The 24,280-nt window shown below is 37.0% G+C and overlaps 1 protein-coding gene across 4 annotated transcripts in view; it reads right to left on the reverse strand.

Annotated features, from left to right (window-relative positions):
* Window positions 1–24,280, reverse strand: part of KLHL1 (kelch like family member 1) — a 240,184-nt gene that overhangs the window by 75,537 nt on the left and 140,367 nt on the right. For all 4 annotated transcript variants that reach the window (XR_008820324.1, XM_056329293.1, XM_056329292.1 and 1 more), the window contains one exon: window positions 742–928. Coding sequence is in view for 3 of the 4 variants with exons in the window: in XM_056329293.1 (XP_056185268.1) it covers window positions 742–928 (187 nt within the window). In the remaining variant the exon portion in view is untranslated. The remainder of the gene's footprint in view (window positions 1–741; window positions 929–24,280) is intronic.

The following is a 24,280-nucleotide window of genomic DNA, read 5'->3' on the forward strand; positions in this document are numbered from 1 at the left end:
TCAAGAAAAAATAATAAAAGCCTTTCTGAGTGTATAGGTTTATAACACAGCTACCTTTTAGTTCAAACATTTTATTTCATTCCATACAAGAAATCATTGGATTAGACTCCTTACCAGAAATAAAACCACATCATCATAATTCTTATTCCCAACAAATAACAACAATATACTTCCATAAAATTTCCAGTGCTTCCTACTTTTCTTCACAGTAGGACAGGGATAATTTCACCTTCCTTTAGCTGTTGACAAAGTGGTAATCTAGTTTAAGCTAGTTGTCTAGATTTATTTCATAGAATATTGACACATTTCTGCATTGGAAGTCCCTGAATCATCCATAATATTTCAGATAACTACTTAAGCATGGAATACTCTGCATATCAAACTGCCATTATTCATTGATTAGAAAAGGTGCATAAACATTTGACTTAATTATAAATAAAAAAAAAAATTCTAGAAAGCTGAAGCTCAGGTAAATTAGCGTTACTCTGGATTTTTTTGTTAAAATTATTTCTGGAAATTGTAATAAATTTGAACAAAGGACGCACTCAAAACTGTTTATTTTCTTTAACAGTATTATACTTTTCTGTAAATATCAGTAGATTTTCATTGGACCAAAAGTCTTGGCAGCATTTCTTGACTTAGACACCCTGACCCCAATCTTGGAATATAAAGTTATTTCACTATTTTTTAATTAAAAAAATGTGATATGACTTTTATAAAGTAACAAATATCCTCTAATACCTTTGTTGTTATCCATTCCTCCAACAGCATAAAGTGTCCCAACTGTAGATTTTCTAGGTTTAGTTCTTGGACTTTGCATGAGAGTTCTTCTTTCTGGTAAAAGATGGTATTTCATGGCTTCCAGAATAAGCTTCTGGCATTCTAGGTCATCCTTAAAAAGTGCATGGTTTTCTAGGTCAGCCAATATCTGTAAATGACATGATCATGAATCAAAAATGCTGGAAATTCCTAGAAAAGCAATACCATACAATGACAGAAGATCATAAAATGGATGCTGTTAAATATATCACTTCCTTGCAGAATACAGGAGTTTGCAGGGATAGTTTTCTTGGAGGATGGACAGGAAAATAAGTATTTAGTTGATTTTTTAAAGACTCTGGGCAACTTTTAGACACTGTTTCACCATCCCTTAAGACTACAGTCTTAACTACTTTCTTACTGAAGACCTTGAAAAAAATTAAGTATTCTCTTGTAGGCTACAGCCTGACTTATTCTTAATGGTTTCCAACATAACACTGAAAAGATACAGAAGACATCTCTTTGAAAGCCTCTTGAATGAACAGTCATATAACATAACAATATTCTACAATAGTTTCTATAATACTTTACAGGAACATCCCTTATTTCCGAAACCGGACCAAACCAAAAAACCCTAACAAACAAACAAATGGACAAACAAAACACAACAAACAAACAAAAGAACTTGCTTGTACAGGTTTTGAATCTATTGTATTGCTGCATTATTGGCAACAATAAGGATTAAAAATCCAGATAATTTAGCTACCATTACAATTGGCATAAAAGCTATAATCAGTAGTCACCAAAAGAGAGGCTCAGTGCATACAGCTGAAAGAATATTCCATTCTGTTTCCAAGGAAGAAGCCTCTAGGTTGTAAATTTTAAGTGTTTGATTCACTTGCCTGTGTATATATATTTACTGGCTTTTGAGATGCTGTAAATCACCCTGTAAGTTTTCAAGATCCCACTGGACTAAGCAATCTGATCTAACCTCATAGCTGACCCAGCTTTGAGCAGGAGGTTAGACCAGAGACTTCTTGAGGTCTACTCCCACCTGAATGACTCCGTGATTCTATCATCTCACTGATGTCAGGCCAGAAGAGTGCAACACTTAGGCAGATTTTGTGCCATATCTGCCAGACCCATGTTGATATCTCAGATACCCTAAGGCATCAGAATTCAATCAACTCTCAATGTTTATGTTTAGGCAATTGAGTATTACCTCTAGATGCTGATCCCTATATTCTGCTGACTATAATATTAGAGCAGGTTTAAATTGCAAATGGCAGCATATCTTTACAATCTGGTAGATTTCTAGATCTCAGAGAACAACTATCTGAGAGACCCAATTATTTTCAGAGAAGCAGCTGAAGGCCAGGAAGCAGAGAATTTAGTTCCCAGAGTCTATGAGGAGGTACCTCCCTCACAGACATGTATATGCATATGTATGCATTCTGGCAGTTGGATTTCTTTCAAGGACTCATCTATTTCATCTGGACTTCAACGGCTGCTGAAGAATGCATGAATGTCCTTTGTTAATCTGTCAGCCTTTTGCAGATAACACATCATGCTAGGTTCTACCCAACTTCCTGGACATCTGGTACCATAAAATATCCATATATCGATATTGTGAAAGAGAACAACAGGTCGGGAATAAACAACAATGAAAAAAAAGGGGGGGAGAAGCAAAGAAAAAGTAGAAGGAGATACAGAAAGGTACAAAAAGTCCTCCCCACAAAGTAATTGAGCTAGTTTCAGGGAAAAGGAGTACGACTAAAAGTCTGAGAATTTAGCATAGGAAAGCTAGATATACACAAAAAGCCCCTAGGTTCATAGCTAAGAGCAGACTACATTAGGAAGCATTTCTTTACAGAGAGGTTAGCTAACCACTGGAACAGGTTTCCTAGAGGAGTGGTTGATGTCCCATGCCTGCCAGTGTTTAAGAAGCATTTGGACAATGCCCTTAATAATATGCTTTAACTTTCAGTCAGCCCTGAAGTGCTTAGGTAGTTGGACTATTTGATCACTGTAGGTCCCTTCCAACTGAATCCTATTCTATTCTATTCTATTCTATTCTGTTCTATTCTATTCTATTCTATTCCATTCCATTCCATTCCATTCCATTCCATTCCATTCCATTCCATTCTTGCAGAGGGAACAGGTAATATGAAGGAAAACACAGGATTTATTAGTTTGCACAATGACTGCACAAATAATAAACTTAAAATATCTTAATTGTGGTAATCCTAATATTCATATGCTCTTAGGATGTAAAAGAAAATACTATAATAAATATATGCTATATCAAAAATGTACAATTAAGAAGGCTAAACCAAATATAACTTTTTTTTTTTTTTTGTCACTAAACCTATGGACTAAACACAACACTGTTGTTTTATCACCTAAGAGACAAGAAAGTTAAAAGAATAAAAATGTGAAAGCAAAAAGACAGCTGTGTTCTTTGATTATAATATTATCAGAAAACGTCACTGAACATGGTACAGGTTACTAGTTTTATGTAAATATTCGCAAATAGATTATGCATCAACCACAAATGATCCCACAATCATGAAAGCAAAAATAAATGTATGAAAGGAAAAGACAGGTAAGACACAAAGGGGCTGAAAATTTATGTATCGATATATTTTGGGGACTTGAAATATCTTTCAGTATCTCTGAATAAATAGCTGTCAATGTGCCAAATCTGGATTAATGTAATAATAAATGAAGAGATGAGGTCTGAAGTTTCCTCCCAATCAATAATGAACAGCTCATATGCTTTCCGTCATTTAGGTAGATTAGGTTTTTGAAAATTGTCATATCAACTTTCTATGCCTGGTGGGACAAACAGTTTTTTCATCTTACATGGAAAATGAGGTATAGAAGCCTCCGCCCCATATATTTGTTTTCTAAAACTATATTTGCTATTATTTTCTAATAAAACAAAAGTACCTATCATATCCATTTTTGTAAATGTGCAGGGTTATTGTATTAGGAAACTACTAAAACATCCTTGAAAGAGCACCAGCAGAATAATAACTGACTGACTGCAAAACCAAGAAAAATACTGAGATTGGCTAATATAAATTGTCTCAGAGAAATGTTACAAAAAGGATTTGAAATTAAATCTTTTGAATTTGTTACAAACTCTCATTCTGGCACCTTTCTAGCACATATATATCTTTTAAACTAATTATTTTCTACTGATCTATATACTCCAAGGTCATATTCCTTTGACCACAGAAATTCAGTAAAGGGAAGCCAATACCATATACATAATTATCTCATATTGAAGGCTTAGTCATCAGAAACACTTGCCTGTGTCTAGATTTCAGATAATTTTAACAAGAAAAAAGCCTATTTTGGAAAAACAAGCTCACTAAACAGGCATTAATACTATGGTCAGCTTAAAACAATGTGTGCATACATCTATAACATAAACGCTTTGTGGCTGAAGGCTCAAGACACTGGGTTGTCAAGAATCTTATTAAAACAGTATATGAGGCACAGGCAGAACAGAAACAGACACATGCAAAAACCAGCAGAGGTATTTGTGTTCCTTGATGGCAGTATTTTTAAAAGGGGTCACCATACATGGTTGAGGTGAAATCATATTTGAAAATATCCTTAAACTTTGACATTAACATCTTCCTTTCAGAAAATGGCCAACTCCTGAAGTCTGCTATTTTCAGTCCAAATGGCAGCCCTTTCAAATTTTATCAGAAGGTGCATTAAAATGTATACTACTCTGACACACTTGTTGAACTGTATTATGATCTAACATATAGAACCTTCATGTCTAACCTTATGATTGTAATCAAGATTCTATTCTCTCCCCTCATGGCTGGTGAGTGTTTTCACACTTGACTGTAATGGTATTACATAAAATATAGCATTTCTGTATGTTTTTACATTTAATATTAATAAGCTAGGGTCAGTACAAGAACAGTAGAATAATTACTGGATTTTTTACTCTATTTCTAAATATAAGTTGAGCACCACCAAAACTGAATTTATGGTTAGAGTCCAATTAATTTTCAAATGTATTTACTTTACCTAGTGTGTAGAGGAAAACACAATTCTCAGGAAGTTATTTAAGCTACTATTTTCAATAACTTTCCAAAGAGTGTATTCTTATAATCTTGGCACCCATGATATCAATGGAAGGGCTCAGAAACTTAAGAGAATCAATAAATTAAAAGCAATTTGTTTCCTAGATATGATGAGAATTTTTGTGTACATGCAATTTCTGGCGTTGGTTATTATGCAATTAGTATTATTAAGTATGAATACTAAAGTGTGCTAATAAGCAGCGGTATTAAGTATATTTCATAACACTATTCGTAATACTGAGATTTTTAATATAACTTTTTTTTTTCCCTTTGAAATTATCTGCACACTACTCAATAAATTAAAAATCATCTGAAGACAAATCATGTTCACATTTTAGACAAGATGGTATCTTCTCTTGCAAAATGATTTAATGTATATTTAGAACTACTGAACCAAACAGTATATTCTGTCAACTATTAATTTAACTGAATACAGGCACAAGACAGCTGAGAAATCAAATTATCAGGTAATGTATTAAGTTACCTATACTTCCTAATGGTTAACGGAATTAATGGAATTGATGACAAGGTTTTTTATGGCAAGCTTATCATATTGGTAAGGATCAAAGTCCAACAATCATATCTGGTGACTTCCTATCAGACAGCTACTTCTTTATTTTGATGTTCCAATCTGTGCCTAAGCTTCTAAAGCAAGTATTTAACTCTATGAGATTGTTCAACTGAGATGCCAGATGTTTCAAATAAAGAAGTAATTAATCAGTGAACACTGTCCTGTCCCAAAATTCTGAGATTTTATGCACAAATTTCAACCACAAATAAAGGCTGAATCTATTGTTCTTGCCAATCAGAAATTCATCCTAGAGATGGGAAATGAACCACAAACCACAAACCAAAAACCTTGTATAAATAAAACTTTAAAAGCAGACAGAAATCTGTGTTCATTTCCCTCAAGAAAAAAATAAAAACAAAAACAAAACCAAAAAAAAACCAAACAAAAAACAACTGCAAACAAAAGATCCCCACCTCAATGGCCAAATCATAAAAAAAATTTTGTTCAAAAACCCCTAACTAAAAAGTAATGGTAAAAGGAAAAGAAAAATAATCTTACGGTGTAAAACATACTTATTCCAAGGCCTCATCCCAACTGCGAGGATATGGGAAAATACTTTTGAGAAAAATATTCATACCTCTCTCCTACCCATTCATTTTAACATATGGACTGACTTGTGATAAACACTGTATTTCTGAATGTCCTAATGGCTAAACCCCGTGAGTGAGGAAAAAGAAACAAGGTTGAAATTAAAGCTACTGTTTAGAAACTAAATGTCATATAAAGCTGGTTTATATCGTCTAAATTTTAATAATCTGCTTCAATGTCTTTCTACTCCATAGTTATCTTTCCTTATTAACTGAAAGTAATCAATATAATTTTTATTAAATCAGGATGCACTCGATCAGGAAATTCAGTTAATAGGGATGTTTCCCTGGAAACCATATTATGTTCTGCTTGCTCATCCATGGCTATGACATCATTAAAAGAGAATTGTATCTAATATTTATTGCAGATTTCTGGATTTTTTAACATGTGGAAATTCAGAGAGCTGTTGCTTCTCAGATGACCCATGTCAGTGCTACTTCAACACAGCTACCTCTAGCAATGCTAGAATTTCTTAGAATAGCAATATCCTGATAATTTTTCAGAACTTTGTGCCACAACGCTTCTCATTTTTCCCAGCTAAACTCCCCACCAAGTTCTTTCCAAGCTGTATTTCTAAATTACTTTCAACAGAATGCTGCAGACAGCATGTGTGCTCCAACTCTGAAGAGCATTCAGTTTGAGATCTGGAGTGAAAAGTACTCAAGTACTGTCAAAAGGAACGTCAAGAAGACCATAAAAGGAGGAGTTTGGTACTGGTACAGTGACTGACACTGGGTGCACCACAGGACTGTGCCCTTATTCCTGCCTGCCTTGCTGTCACCCTCAGCTCCCACCTTCCTTCCATGAGGAGCATCTCTACTTTTACAGCTCCCTGACAGATCTCCCCCAGCCCCTCTTTTATCCCAATGATTTGCAGCTATGACCCAGGTGAGAGTATTAGTGATTTGATTAGTTGATTTGAATGATATTAAGCTAAATCCCACATATTATACATAAATGATCATCTGAGCAATGGGACGGGTCCCGTTCTTCCCCATTGAATGTGTGGCATCTAGGATGATATTCCGTGACTACTGTGAAAATGGCAGGATATCACATGCCTGGAACTGAAATAATCATCCTCCCCTCTCCTGCACCCCACTCTTGGAAGACACTACAAGACAATGGAAGAGCCAGATAACTGCCTCACCAAAACTTTCATGGCACCTCCATCCTTTTGAAGAGGCACAGAACATGCCCTGGTTATTTAGGTAGAGTTTCCTACCTTGTGAAATGTGTGAAATGTGACAATATTTGCTCAGTCAGGGTGAACTAAATCTCAAATTCCACCACCTTGGTACGTGCATCAGACATAGCAACCACCCAAAAGGGAAGACGAGGAAACACCATAGGATTCCTATCACTAAAAAGAAGCAATTGGATATTTCCTTCAGGATGTGTCAGGGCTTTGAAACTGAACAAAGTGAGAAAGTGTTCCCTGCAGGCCAAAGTAAGATACCAAGAACATGCAAAATTTTTCATCCTCTTTTTTCCAAGTGATAGTTGCTTCCAAATGGGGCACAGGCTCATTCAAAATTATGCTTTATATGGTCTTTATCTGCCCATGTCTATTTACTGTGCTTTCATAGAATCACAAAATCATAGAATGGTTTGGGTTCCAAGGGACCATAAAGCTCATCTAGTTCCAGGCTCCCTGACACGGGCAGGGACACCTTCCACTAGAGCAGGTTGCTCAAAAGCCCCATCCAGCCTGGCCTTGAACACTGCCAGGGATGGGACATCCACAGCTTCTCTGGACAACTTCTCCCAGTGCCTCACCACCCTCACAGTAAAGAATTTCTTTCTAATACCTCATCTGAATCTACCCTCTTTCAGTTTAAAGCCATTCCCCCTTGTCCTATCACTACAGGACCCTGTAAAAAGTCCCTCTCCAGATTCCTTGTAGGCCCCCCTTTATGTACTGAAAGGCTGCTATAAGGTCTCCCTGTAGACTTCTCTTCCCCAGGCTGAACAACCCCGACCCTCTCAGCCTGTCTTCATAGAAGAGGTGCTCCAGCTCTCTGAGCATCTCCATGTCCCTCCTCTGGACTTGTTCCAACAGGTCCATGTCCCTCTTATGTTGAGGGGCCCCAGAGCTGAACATAGTACTCCAGGTGGAGTCGCATGAGAGCTAAGTAGAGGGGGGAGAATCACCTCCCTCGACCTGCTGGCCACGCTTCCTTTGATGCAGCTCAGAATACACTTGGCTTTCTGGCCTGCATTGCCAGACCATGTTGAGCTTCTTGTCCACCAACACCCCTAAATCTTTCTCCTCAGGACTGCTTCTCATTCCACTTATCACCCAGCCTGCATTTGTGCTTGGCATTGCCCCAGCCAATGTGCGGGACCTTGCACTTGGCCTTGTTGAACTTCATGAGGTTTGCAGGGGCCCACCTCTCAAGGCCTGTCAAGGTCGTGCATGTAGACCATACCACTGAGGGTGCACTCAATCCCAGCGTCCATGTTGCCAACAAAGATGTTAAACAGCACCGGTCCCTATACCAGCCACTGAGGAACGCTGATTTAGGATTTTGATTTAGAATCTTGAACAGTCCTTATCAACACATAATTATTTTATACCTCAAATAGTATTTAATTTCATACCCAAATACATTAATTTTATTGTAGACAGAAAGCAACTTCCAATTCTTTCATAATTACTCCAGTATCTAGATATATTCTTCCTTTAAAAAACCCTGAAGAGTTCTGTACCCTCAGAAACTTACATGCCAATGTTATGCGGAATACAGGATTAGCCTTATCTTAATAGTATTAATGATCAAAACAGAAGAACAGAAAGCTTAAAATCCTTTAAATGAACTGTGAGTAAATGTGGATTTTTACGGTACATTTTGTTTACCAAAGCCCATGAGTCTCTTTCTTGATCCAAAATATATCTGAAGTTACTTGACAACCTTGAGTCAGAAAGCACATTACCATATGAAACAAAAATCTGAAGAAGAAATGACCTAAAGTTTGCATATTGAATGGTTTTTAAGAGAGATATTTGATTAGCCATTATTATTCCTTTATGTGTCTTCTTGCATGTACAGATGTGTTACAGTTGGTTATTGAGGATCACAGTAATGCAGCTACCAGGAAAGCATAAAGGCTTATGAAATGAAAGGTCGTGATTGTTCTTTGGCCAGATTAAAATGAAAACCAAATCAAGGACTTGTATGAATTCCTGGAAAGTATAAAAAACTGTTTTAAAACTTTCTTTTAAAAAAAATGAGTCCACTTTCAAAGTCTTCTCATACTTATGCTGCTCTAGCTGTTAGGAAACGCTGTGCATTTTTGGAAAAAATGATGATTTTTTATCTGGTAGAAGAAGAAGTAATTATTCCTACATCACTGTACAGGTATAAGAATGGAAGCATTTTAGTTACCTATAACGGTAAATTGAATAAATTGTTTGACACTGTAATTTCTGTCTATAAGAGAACTGCAAAAAATGCCTGTAAATACTATCATAATTGCTGATTGTAACTTAATTCATTGTTAATCTGATTAAAACTACATATCTACACATTTTAAGAAATATCAGTTAGGATATTTATGCTCCACTGCAAACATGAAGGGAACAAAATAAAAACATGTGCTCCCCAAAGTGTTACTTCTTTTTTACAGAATGAATAGTCTGAGCTACTTCTCTTGGATGCAAACCCTCTTGTTATAAAGAGTCTGTGTATAATAATGTTTAAATTTCATTAAATTATTTTAAAACTTTTCAACCTACATGATAAAAGAAAATAATAGTGAGTTAATTGTGTTCATTTTTTGTTTCACCTTAAAAATATATTGAAATGGTCCATTTTTAAAAATAATTCTGCAGACTTCCTGGAGAGAGCTGAACATAGGTTCTGCAACTGGCAACTGATCAGCAAGTTGGGTTTTTTACATTTTATTTACATTTTTCATAGGTAAACTGATCTTGGAGACAGTATAGTTTTCAGGACATTTCTTCAGTGTTTGTAAATAGTTTCATTATTTATTTTTCCAAGAACAGCTTGATGTCAAACTTTATTGTTTTCATTTAAACTAGACCTTCTAGGTGGAAACAACAGTATGCTGAGCTAATGTTATTAACAGCATACCCAATGGATCTACTTCTGTATGTATACATTCTGTCACGCATTAATTAATTCAGGATTCTGCCTGAACAAATATATCCATGTCTTCTCTGGGATTAAAATGACGGGTGATATGAACAAGATCTTTGGTTTAGTCTACAGTTATTGAATAGACATCAGCCATTGTTAAAAACTTAAATAAAATTTATGGCATATAATTGAAATGTTAATCTCACTAAGGAGGTTTAAATCAGGAATAATAGGGTTTCACTTGTGATTTTATATTATTATAAATCTTGCTTTTCATGATCTAGGTAATAAAGGACTTCAACTTTCTATTCTAGAAGTGACAGAAGTTTAGGTTTTGTTTTTTTCATAAGGTTGAGAAATGAAACAGCATACCAAAGGTACTGCCTTTTTTCTGGAACACATGATAGGCTTTGCTCATATCAATTTGATATTCTGATGCAGAGGTGTAATTTTTAATCTAGATTAATACATTCCAGGTGACTACCAAACCTCACCACATTAAGTTTTATGCTAAATCATTTTATCTACTTAGTGTCACAAAGTACAGCAAGAAAAACATACTGAAAATTCTGGAAATTAATATAATATGGACAGAGAAAACTCAGACTTAGCAATCACTGCTGGGAAGTATGATGTTACAAGTAATTTTGAGTTTACCAATTACAAATTATCCTTCACAAACAGGCATTTCTTTAAGAGGGCATGCATGTTTTTCACATTTATGGTGATTATCTACCAGGCATTGCAAGCAGATTCAATCTAATTGAGGGCCTGACATACCCTAGAATGGAACTATGCATGCAAACACGCTTTGTGGGGCTCGAAAAGTTGCATGAGTAGGATTTCAATGACAAGAGACACAACATCACAAATTATCAAACTCTTCCTGTCTAGTTTCCCTTGTATGTCAAAACAAAACATGTTACTTGCCTTTTTCTGTGATCTCTTTCACAAAGCCACATAGCCCTGAAAACACATACATAATACTCCATATACCACAAAAAAGAAAGAGACCTTACAGTGATTTTTTTTCTTCTCCAAGACAGAAAACATTTTCCATAAATACCAGAACTTTCAAATTAAGAGGTTTTGAGTTTTGGACTGGTATCAGAATTAAAACCTTTTTACAATATGTGGGTATTTTTTCCTGCAGAAAATATGTCCCGGTTCTTTATATTTTTTTCCTACATCTCCCATTTCAGTTGAAAATTTACAGCCCATTTTCTGAACCGCCGTGCTGGTTTTGGCTGCAGTAGAGTTAATTTTCCTCCTAGCAGCTGGTATGGGGCTGTTTTGGATTTGTGCTGGAAACAGTGTTGCTAATAGAGGGATGGTTTGGTTACTGCTGAGCAGGGCTGACACAGAGCCCGGGCCTTTGCTGCTCCTCAACCCACAACACCCGCAGGGAGGCTGGGGGTGCATAAGAATCTGGGACAGCTGACCCCAACTGACCAAAGGGATATTTCATACCATATGATGTCATGGGCAGCATATAAAGCTGGGGGAAGAAGAAAGAAAGGGGGGGGAGGTACAAACTGATAGCATTTGCCTTCCTAAGTACCCATTATGTGTGCTGGAGCCCGGCTTTCCTGGGGATGGCTGAACACCCGCCTGCCCATGGAAAGTGGTGAATGAATTCCTTGGTTTTCTTTCCTTGCATGCATGGCTTTTGCTTTATTTATTAAACTGTCTTTATCTCAACCCACAGGTTTTCTCACTGTTACCCTCCCAGTTCTCTCCCCCAACCCACGGGTGGGGTGGGGTTGTGGGGCAGAATGCAGGAGCAGCTGTGTGGGGCTTAGTTGCCAGCTGGGCTTAAATCCTGACACCAGCTTCTCCAATCCTGAACATCCTTACTGCATAGTTTCTGTATGAAGGTGCTTACATGCTTGAAAAAAATAGATGAAAGCATTTCAGAATCAAGAATCCTCCAATACTATAGGTTAGTTCCAAAATAATTTTCTTTTGTCTGAGGTAAAAATGAAATATAATTATGAAATTAATTACAGAAAGGTACTGGGGAATGGAATTAAAGTATGGCTTCTTTCTTTCAATTTCACTTTAACTTTTCCTCTTGCAACATTAAGTGAATTTCTTGCTAAACATCTATAGAGGGAATTATGGCTCTCTTGACCAGGCAAGATATAAATTTAAAAGCTTGCATTAGAATTTAAATAGTTTCCACTAATAATATTATTAACCATTCTCAAGTAAAATGAGCAAGATATCTCAGTCATCAGTAATGTCCTCTAATAAGGAAGAATACACAACAATTTTTATTTTTATACATACCAAATTGTTTATTAATGAAAAAAATACTAAGACAACAGGAATGAGAACAGTAGCACATTTGCACTATTTATGTGAAGAAGTGGAGTTTTGGGGGGCTATTAAGCATGAATTATTATCATGTTTAAGAATAATATTCAGAGAAAAATAATATAGTAAAAAAACCCTTTAAAATTTAGATTAAAATTTAGACTATTGCTTAGAAAACCACATTGAAAATGGCATATAAATTTGAAAGTTGGATCAGTTGTGTACATAAACAAGTCACCCAATTTTGCATAATGAGAGGTACAACTTCAGGAAAAGTATAATTGTAAATTTGTAACAAATACATTATATCACTTCTTTTAAGTCTTACTTTTAAATTACTATGTTTTGAAAGCAAAATAAAATTGCATTGCAGTCATAAAATTACCTTCCACCATTTTTTTCACTTTGTGGATATGTTCAGGTATTAACAACTGCCATACTTTATCCTGATACTGATTTGCAAAGAGATTTTTAATGAAGCAGATTAAAATACTTAAAAATTCCCTGACTCCCTCAGGTCTTTTAAAAAATACAAAATTTGTTACCTTTTCTTGCCTCCTAAATGTAGAGATCACACGGTCAGAAACTGATCATGTATGGAGCTGAAGTTTAAACTCCATTTCTAAATCCCATTTAATCCAGCTGAACCTTAGCAATATCACTGAAAGACCTTTTTGTTTCACTAGAAATTGGATGAACTGAGCTAAATCCAATGTAACCATCAGCTTTACTCACTTGACTGTTTTGTAATTAGGGGCTTCAAACTGAATTATTTTTTTTAAAAGGCTTACACCTAAAGTTTATCTTTTTTAATTTTTACTTGTTTCTAGAATAACTGTTTCAATATATTAACTTAGAAATAAAATAATGAAATATATTTGGAATTAATAAATTCTCTAATTTAGCATGTTTATTTTGTTTTGTTTCCTACCATTTCCTTTCAGCTCACTGAACATTCTCGATGTTTGGAATTTTCTTTCTTATTCATGTTTAATTAATTATTTCAGTAAACCTGTTTGAGCTCAGAGACATTTCCAGGCATTTTTCTGTAGTAACACAAACATTCAGTACATGAAATTCATTATTTGTGTTGCTCATGAACTAAATTATTCATAATGTGTAAATTAGTCAAGCCAGCTGCTCAACCACCTAAAAAAGGAGAATATACTAAATTCCTCAGATTCCTGTATTTTCAGAGAGATGTTATTTTTTCTCAGCAATAAGATGCAGCAGACTTAAGGATCTTTAAGAAACTCTAGTTCTTTCTTGAAGCATACAGCTAATAATTTCTATTACAAATAATCTACATTAAGAATTACTGCTTAGTAAATCTTCCATTAGTCTGTGGAAAGTCTGTGACCTGTGTATGCATGGAGGTGATAACATACTGCAAAGAGAAAAGTTACATAGCGGAAATAGTGAATGGTCTTGGACCAGAATTTTGGAAAGAAATCTAATTGTGTTTTCCATCTAACAGTTGAACACTGACATCCACTAAGCTGGTATTTTTGTGATCAAAGTCATTTGCAGAGGAAATGTGTTCAGTGTTTAATTGATTTGAAATTCCAACTTTTTCACCACAAATTAAAAATAATTTAATATTGAGAAGTTTTAAACTGGTTTTCTACCCTGCAGTTATAAATCTGAGTCTTCCCTATTCTCCCCTCCCCCCCCCGCCCCCCCCCATCAGGGTACAAAACCCAACCCAACCCAAAACAAATATAGCATATGTGAAGTTTGTTTTCCTTAACCTATCATTAAGTTACCAAAATTAATATGTTAGATAAACAAACAATCACACACACATTCTCTGAGGCTTTACATTTGATATAAAAATCAAGAAGTTGATTTTTCCCCCCACACTGTTCAATAAACTAAGTATTGGGATTGGAATATTCATTGGTAGCATCTGTGGTAAGTAATTAAACTGTGATGTTGAAACCACTTTCACAAAATTAACACTTCCCCAAAGCTTATGATTTAATGAGCCCATTTATTAAAATCTTCAATATTATTTTCTATAAGTGGTCTTTTTTTATCTTTTATTGCACTGCTCAACTTTAATTTTATCTTAATTTGTAAATATGTCCTCGCTTTTTTGGCATACATACTGACTTTTGTTCTAGTACTTTTGGGTCTATCTTTGAAACTGATATTAATTTGATCAATTTACTTATCATCCTGATGTGTTGCTCAGTCAAATGTTATTCAGTTTAGGAGAATAGTAATAGTTTTACTCCCCCCTAGCTTCTGCCTCTAGTGAGGTCTTTTCACAATGATTTTATTGTTCTGTGTATTTTACATCGTGGCTGAAAAAAAAGAGTGCAAAATCCAAGATGCAAGCTTTCTACAGTCTTAGTTATACTGATGCAGAGATCTACGTTTAACATCATCATACCATGCTCTCTCTCCAGCAAAAGAAGAAAAAAAATAATTTCAAGACAAATCCCTTCTTAAAGTGAATAACTATTTCATATGTTAGATATTCACTTTCCAGGTATCTAGTTAGGTGAGATTAATCTCATAGTACTTTGTAGTTTTTCTTCTCTAATCCTTGAGGAAAAAAGCAATATAATTCTGAGACTCGTGCATATTTTGCAATAGTATTAAAATACTACATAAGAAGTAAGTTCTAGAGGTCAAATTGCATTCATAATGAAGATGAACCAAAAAATCACATTAAAAAAACCAAGATAAACTAAAAAAAAAAATTAAATTACCCCAACACTAGAAGAAACAAAAAGGTTGGGCTGTGACAAAATGTTCTTGTCTGGTCTCCTTTGGTTCAAAGGCAAAAGTTTTTATTTCAAACTCTTCTGAATCATTTTTTTTTTCTTTTGAAAGTGATAAATTGAATAGAAGATTAGGTAAAAGTATGAGAAATGCCAACAAATGGAACAGAAATGTTATTCAGTCAATAACAGGAATAGTGTACTTTTGAAAATTACTGGGGGTTTTATTTTTAACTGAAGTTAACTGTGGTTAATGGTAGCCTACCAAAATTGATGTAATTTTCACAAAACTCCTATAAGAGAAAAAGTACAAAGAAATGGAATACAAAAGAAACATCTTTTCCTTAAATAAAATTCTCCCATTTCAAATATGATCTTGGGGTCTTTGAAACAGGCAAAAAAGATGGGTAAGAAAACCTCATGCAGAAGGGGAACTGTCTATCTGAACACCTTTTCCATATAGTATATTTCAAGGATAAGTGTTACAAATGTCTAATATGAAGAATTCTTCTAGTACATACATAATCTCCAAAATGTTGATGGCTCAACTAGAACTAGAGAGGAAAATGTTTCTGATTATGTGTTTTTATATTATGCAGAATCAATTTAAGGGAGAATGAATGATGCAGAAAACTGCAAAAATAAGGACTTAACATTTGGGAAGGGAAGTCCAACCCACTCTTAGACCTCTCATTACCCTTTCTCCAGGAAGACCATTCAATATACTCCATTGTACCAGTCCAAGCATCTGCAATCCCTTTGTTCTTCCCACTTTTATATTTAAAAGTGGCAGATTTCAAATGATGTCAAAAGCAATAAAGGTTTCTGCTTTTAAAACTACCTGTTGTTAATAGTTGCTGAAAGTAGTGATTAATCTTTGCCTTCACTACTTTCAGTGAGTTATGTTTGCATGGCACCTGGAGGCATGATCTATGAAACACCAACAACCAGCAGCAAAACTTGCCATATAGGATAGTTTAATCTTGATTAGGGTCAACTCTCACCCTGTTACATTCCTGATAAGCTCGTTACTCTAAACCTATCTAAGATACCTCTACTAAATTACAGAAATCATTACTGATCTGGATGATGGGGCAGGGTATACTGTCAGCAAGTTTGCTGATGACACCACACTGGGAGGAGTGGCTGACAGTGACTAGAAGAGTTGGGCTGCCATCCAGAGGAATCTCAACAGGCTGGAGAAAGGGGCTGACAGGAACCTCATGAAGTTCAACCAGGATAAGCATGAAGTCTTGCACCTAGGGAGGAACAGCTAACACCAGTACATGCTGGGGGGGCCCCAGCTGGAAAGTAGCTTGGCAGAAAAGGACCTGGGGTCCTGGTGGACGCTACACTGAACAGGTGCCAGCAGTATGCCCTTGCCACAAAGAAGGCAAAAAGGTGTCGTGGGCTGCTGTATTGCCAGCAGGTCAAAGTGGGTGATCCTTCCCCTCTACTCAGCACTGGTGGGGCCACATCTAGAGTGCTGTGTCCAGTCCTGGGCTCCCCAGTATAAGAGAAAGAGAAGTAAGGGAGACTACAGAGTCCAGAGAAGGGCTGTTTAGATTAACAGATTGGAACATTTAACACCTATGAGGAAAGGCTGAGAGAGCTGGGACAGTTCAGCATAGAGGAAAGAGTGATGTTATCAGTCTGGCTCTTCTCAGTGGTGCCCAGTGACAGGACCAGAGGCAACTGGCACAAACTGAAACAACAATGTTTCATCTGAACATCAAGGAACATTTTTTTACTGACCACAGGGGTCACTGAACACTGGCACAGGTTCAGGGATGTTGTGGAGTCTCCCTCCTTGGAGATATTCAAAAGCTGTCTGGACATGGTCCTGGGCAACCATCTCTGGGCAGCCCTGCTTAAGAGCAGGAGTTGGACCCAATGATCTCCAGAGGTCCACTCCTAGCTCAACAATTCTGATTCTGTGATTATAAGTAGAAAATAAGTACAGGTTGCATTAAACACATATAGAAGTGCTATATGTTATAACAAGGTACGCTTATCTGAGTTTGACCCAGACAGTCAGTTTCCAGGTAATTAGGTGTGCAATTTAAGCTGTGCCTTCCAGGGACTGTACAGCATGCGGTTCCCCAGATAGCTACAACATAGCTCCTGAGCACACAGGCTAAATCTACTCCATTGACAGATTTTAATGTCTTTCTGGTTTGGGGGTATTTGTGACCCACATAGAAAGTCTTGTTACCTTGTTTAGATCCCAACAGAACTGTGAAGTCTGCAGAAAGCTTGTTTTTCTCCTGTGAGAAAAACTCTCCAATTTCTGTTGCCCTCATCAACCACAATAGAGTCCATTACAAGATAAATTCCACAAAATAATTTAAAAATTCATTAGCACTGCTTTTTTGTTATTATTGCTACTCATAAGCAAAATATATTACTGGAGTGTGAAACTACAGTGTTCATTATATACAGTGCAGTTTGAATCTGATGGTATGCTCATAGATGAAACCACAGCCAGGACAGGTCTAAGGGAAAAAGATATCTGAAAAGGTATTCAAAACAAGATTTCTAATAGTGGTCAGCAACTTGCAGCTCTGTTTAGAAGCATAAACTACACTGGCAGACTTAAAAGTGTTTAGCACCTATCCATTTTCCTTAAAATTGCTATGAACAGCTGCATGTTAGGCACACTGGCAAGTCTCAGCATATCAAGTAGATGCCTAAATGACAGTGGAGCTTTGCTTAGTTATTAGTTATTAGTAAAATTAGTTATACTAATTTTCATTGCTGAGATCCATGTGAGCCATTATGATGCTGTTTATTTTTAAGATTAAATAATGCGTGTAAACCAGAGTTTGAAATAGAAAATGGCATGGGGTACACTACTGTTGCTTGACCCACTCCCATTGCCTTTATTTTAATAGTTTCATTGAACATACAGGATTTTCAGATGTCAGTTACAATATCCTGGCAACCTAAACAGTTGTAAATCTTATTGAAAGAACTTAAAAATAGTTTGCCAAAGAGGATGAGTCAACATACACACACACACACATTGTGCAATTTCTGCAACGTTCTGATATAATATACAATCTGACAGTCACTAAGACAGAAAGACAGAAAAGTGCCAAATAATGACTATAGATAATACGACCTTGTAAAAACAACACGCAAAACATCTTCTCAAAACTAAAAACTTTACTTTATGCAAATAAAATTGTATTACACGTAACTATGCAATGAAAATGGTGCTGGTCAGAAAATATATGGTCTTATATATGATCAGAGCCTATAATTGATTTGGACAGTTAATATAATCTAAATTATCAACAAATATGTGTTTTCACATGGACACACGATACAGTCTAATGGAGACATTTATGAGAATAAATGTTTCACACAGAATGAATTGCACAGAAAGAGCAACAGAAGTAGAATATTTTATTGTTCTGAACATTTGGCAATGCAGAATTAATATAGAGAGGCAAGGTTTGTATTTTCTATTCATCACTATCACTCGCCAATAGTTTTATGACCATCTACAAAAGTGATTTACCCGGTGAAGATCCACTCTTCCACTAAATAAATTTATCCCAAAATATTTAGTAGAAAACCATATGCTCAGTATAAAATAAGACACAATAAAAAGTTAGGTAAGTTGCCTGTGTGCTGGATAAAGAAATAGTATTATAGCAGTATGTTGCCACAACTTTTCATTTGAACAGCATCTCATGACAGCTTCAAAACATTTACTGATACTTTAATGACACTTACTGGTTAGAAAACTGTATTTGGAAATGAATGTCACACCTAACTGTGTTGAATGGTTATAATTTTAATATTTTACAAATGTTCACACTATCACTTATCTACGTAAGAAAAACCAGCCCTATTGACAGCACTTCTGGACAATTTTAGAATTACCTAAAAGACAAAAAAGATCCCTTTGGATCATATCTGCATTGAACTATCAATTATTACTTCAGATAAAATATCAGCTACCAAGATACCTCCAAAGCCAGAGAAGTTGCTATTAAAATAGAAAAAAAGTTACCTTGACCTATATAAGAAAGCAGAGAAATGACAGCATGTTGCAGAATCACAAAACAGACAGTGTTGGAAAGGACCTCTGGAGATCATGTATTCCAACGCCCTGTTAAAGCAGGTTCTCCTAGGTCAGGTTGCACAGATCCATGTCCAGGAGGGTTTTGAATGTCTCCAGAGCAGCAGTCTCCACAACCTCTCTGGGCAGCCTGTTCCAGTGCTCTGTCACCCTCCAAGTGAGGAAGTCTTTCCTCATATTCAGATGGAACCTTCTGCATTGCAGTGTCTGCCTACTCCCCCTTCTCCTGTTGCTGGGCACTACTGGAAAGAGTCTGGCTCCATCCTCCTGACACTTGCCCTTAAGATATTTGTAGACATCGGTAAGTTCCCTTCTCAGTCTTCTCCAGGCTAAACAGGCCCAGCTCTCTCAGCCTCTCCTCATAAGGGAGATGCTCCAGTCCTCCCATCAAATCCAGAGCCCTCTGCCAGATACTCTCCAGTAGTTCCCTGTCTCTCTGGAAGTGGGGAGCCCAGAACTGAACATACTACTCCAGACATGGCCTCACCAGGGCAGAGTAGAGGCAGAGGATAACCTGTTGGCAATGCTCCTCCTAATGCACCCCAGGCCTCATGGTCAACTTGCTGTCCACTAGAACTTCCAGGTCCTTCAATCCCCAGCCTGCACTGGTGCGTGGGGTTATTCCTCCTACACTTGCCTTTGTTGAACTTCATGAGGTTCCTCTCCACCCAACTCTCCAGCCTGTCCAGGTCTCACTGAATGGCAGCACAGCCTCCTGGTGTATTGGCCACTCCTCCCAGTTTTGTTTCATCAGCAAACTGGCTGAGCGTGCGCTCTGTCCCTTCAGCCAGGACATTGATGAATGAGTCTAAGACGATGACCCGGTACTGACCCTTGGGGAACCCCGCTACCTGTAGGCCTCCAGCTAGACTCTGCACCATCAATCACAACCCTCTGAGCTCTGCCCTTCAGCCAGTTCTCAGGCCACCTCACTGTCCACTCATTTAACTCGCACGGCCTGAGCTTACCTGTGAGGGTGTTACGGGACAGCGTGTCAAAAGCCTTGCTGAGGCCAAGGTAGACAACACCCACCGCTCTCCCCTCACCTATCCAGCCAATCACTCCACCATAGAAGGCTATCAGGATGGTCAGGCACGATTTCCCCTTGATGAATCCATTTTGACTGCTCCTCATAACCTTCTTTCCCGCCACGTGCTTACAGATGACCTCCAGGATGAGCTGTTCTCTCACCTTTCCAAGAATGGAGGTGAGGCTGGTCGGCCTGTAGTTTCCTGGGCCTTCCTTCTTGCCCTTTTTGAAGATTGGAGTGACACTAGCTTTCCTCCAGTCCCCAGGCACCTCTCTTGCTCTCCATGACCTTTCAAAGATGATGGAGAGTGGTTTGGCAATAACATCTGCCAGCTCTCTCAGTACTCAGGGGTGCACCCCATCGAGACCCATGCATCTGTGGGTGTCAGGTTTGCCTAAGTGTTCTCTAATGTGATCTTCCTCAACCCAGGGAGAGTCTGCCTTTCCCCAGACATCCTCTCATGCCTCCAGAGTCTGTTTGTGTTGTTCAGTCTTCTGCTTGTACTGACAATAATCAACGAATTGCCATTTGACAGGCAAGTGAAGTTTCAGTCCCAAATTTCTCCTACATTAATAAGCTAATAGAGGAATATGTAGATCTTCTTAGAAGCATGCCTGAAACCTACTTTTTTTATGGAATGAGATGTTATTACTTCTTAATGTAACCAATTTATTTTTATTTGCTTGAGTTTAACATATAAATTACATTAAAAATATTATCAAACTTCCTCGCATTTCCAAATTTATACTATTCTGATAAAGGTCAACATTCAAATTGAGTGACTGCTTAAATCAGTTTCATAAACCCAAGCATTTAACACCAATTGAGATGCCACATGGTGCCTAAGAATCTACACAGGGCCAGTAAATATGGCATGATATTTATGAGGGAATGCTTTCAGAAAATCTGCTGGGAATCAAGCAGCAGGATAATCCATGGCACCTCTCAAATCAGCACATAGTTTTGTTCCTACGTGATGGGAACTGCATTAAATCTGCATTGGCTACAGGAATCTAGCTGATGTGAAGTCTATATGTAGAGGTGAACAAGAAACTGAATCACACCTTCAGTCCTTTCAGATGAAAATTATTATCTCCTGGCATCCAATTAATTTAGAAATGATTGAAAGAATTCACAAAACATTGTAGAGGATGACTGAGTATACACAGCATTTACACCAGATCAGTAGGTGAGAACCACTCTAAAATCCTGGAATTTTAGTCAAGTGTGAATTCACAGCAGCACTTCTTTAGTGAACTAGAGATGGCTAGAGAATTGAAAAACTTTATCAATTCGTATTAATAAAACGGCTTTGAGGGAGAAAGGTGGAGATTGACTAACACTGAGCGATATCCTCAATTTTTGCTAAGCAAAGGATCGTTCAATTATTTCATCTAGCCCAATATATATTGAAAAGTTCAGAACTCAATGAACTTCAGTCTGACAGCTGCCTGGTTAATTGTTTTTTTTAGCAGTACAGACAAATACTTCTTTGTCAAATTCTAGCTGAGCTGTGGAATTTACATGTTTGCCTCAGAACATCAATTATCCAAACCAGGATTTAAAGGTTTTCCACTTGATTATTAGATGCAAATTAATATACACTCTTAAAATCATATATGACCAGACGTAACGTGTGCATTCTGAGAGTATTTAGAGGCTTTAGCATTTCCTACAGGTTCCCTACAACATCTCTGTATAAATAAGAACAGGACCCGGGTGGATCAGTTCACTTTCTCTCCAGTGATTTACAGGGTATTTAAGTACTTCACTTTATAAGGACTGGATTGTTTCTTCCCCTGGGCAAGTAACTTAATTTAGATGCCTGTATTATTTTCACTGGATCTAAGCCACAGTGTATTTAATACTCAAAGACTATGCATTATCCTACTGATGTGCTTTGCAAGCCTCTGAAAGTGGTATTATTAAAAGTGTTGCAGACAAAAAGGCAATAATATCCATGTTTTTACCCTGTGCTATTTCCTAGATTTCATAGTTAACTAATGATCTAAAAAGAGTTGCAAAACATATCCATTAGAAACTTAGCACACTGGTGCAGTACAAGTTATATTTAACTTAATCATTTCTTCAAGTAAATATTTGTACTTTTTAAATCATAGATATCTTTGCTGAGAAACACTAAAACATAACATCCTCTTTCCTTACTCTTGCTATTCTAGGCACTCGCTATCATCCATTAACTCCTGTTGCTTGTAAATTTCTTTAGCAGCCCAATTGTCATTTGCAACTTCTCAGACTTTTAAGAAACACCATAAAAATAATGTTTTGCCCAATAGAAGCTGCACACATTCTTGGCTCATGCTGTAGCCTCAACATTAACAGATACATTACACTGTGTACAGACAATCAGCAAAACCAAGCTTTTAATCTTCAGTAAATGTGTTTACATCACTAGTAAACAAAACAGATCTAGGCAAGGGCTCAAACATGTTAATGAATTGCACTGAATGTTTCCAGGTACAGCCTGCGTCAGGGAATAGGAGATACAAGCACAGGAGAAAGAAACCACTCTGTTTTGGAAAAGGAGGAGAGAAAGATAAGGAGAATTCAGTGATACAGAAATAAACTTTTCTATACTGTTTGCCTTCAGGGCCAGAAGTTAATGTTTTAGAAACGCAGACAAGGTTAGACTTTTGTCTATATAGAATTAGTGAAGATTCAAATGAACCATTTTGCTCCTTGAGCTGTGGGGATGGTAAACACTACATCATGCATCATGAGGAATGTAGTCATTAGATATTGGGTCAGGACAGCCGTCAGGGAACTAGGTGAGAAAACCTTTAGCTATTCTAGCCAGATCTTAACGGGCATTTCTTTTCTTAACAACAGATTTTCACATCTAACTAAAAGATTCACAAGAACATTCCACTATAAAGGAATGAACTAAATGTATACGTATATGCATATGTGTATGTGTATATATCCAATGATCAATATACACTGGGGTCCACCCAGCTGGAAAACATCTTGGCAGAACAGGAGCCAGCAGTGTGCCCCTGCTGCAAAGAAGGCTAACAGTGTTCTGGGCTGCATTACACAAAGTATTGTCACTAGGTCAAGGGAGGTGATCCTTCCCCTCTACTCAGCAGTGGTGAGGCCATACCTGGAGTGCTGTGTCCAGTTCTACGTTCCTCAGTACAAGAGAGACATGGAGATATTACAGAGAATTCAATGAAGGGTCACAAAAATGCTGAAGGGACTGGAGCATCTCTCCTATGGGGAAAGGCTGAGAGAGCTGGGGCAGTCCAGCCTGGAGAAGAGAAAGCTCAGGGGGATCTTACCGATGTGCATAAATACCTGACAGGAGGGTGCTCAGAGGACGAAGCCAGGCTCTTTTCAGTGGTACCCAGTGAGAGGACCAGAGGCAGTGGGCACAAACTGAAACACAGGAGGCTCTGTCTGAACATCAGTAAATATTTTTCTACCGTGAGGGTGACTGGGCCCTGGCACAGTCTTTGGAGGTATTCAAAAGCCATTTGGATGCAGTCCTGGGCAACTGGCTCTATGTGTCCCTGCTTGAGCAGAGGTGTTGGATCAGATGACCTCCAGAGGTCCCTTTCAACCTCACCATTCTGTGATTCTGTGATTATGCGATTATGCATGCGTTTATTATATCATGTCAAAAAAGGATATATCCACAAACTGTCTTTAGTGGTTTTGCTTTGTTTTACATGTACTAATTTTGTTTCACTTTTAAAAATATTAAAAAAGGTTTTATTCACATTTCATTTTAAAATACTGCTGAAAATTGAGGGCAACTGTAGTAGCTTTTAGGCACACTTTTTAAGCTACTAAGAAAGTAGCTCAGAGTTTTTGAGTAACTGACATAATGTCAGATTAATTGTATTTGTTGTTTGTTTCTTAACTTGTTTGTTAATTACTCTCAGTGAAGAATTCCATTAAAAACCACCAGAAAAAATATTTATGATAAGCTTGTAAATGAACAATTCAA

Source organism: Falco biarmicus, chromosome 2 (assembly GCF_023638135.1).
Source record: "Falco biarmicus isolate bFalBia1 chromosome 2, bFalBia1.pri, whole genome shotgun sequence".
Lineage (NCBI taxonomy): Eukaryota > Metazoa > Chordata > Aves > Falconiformes > Falconidae > Falco > Falco biarmicus.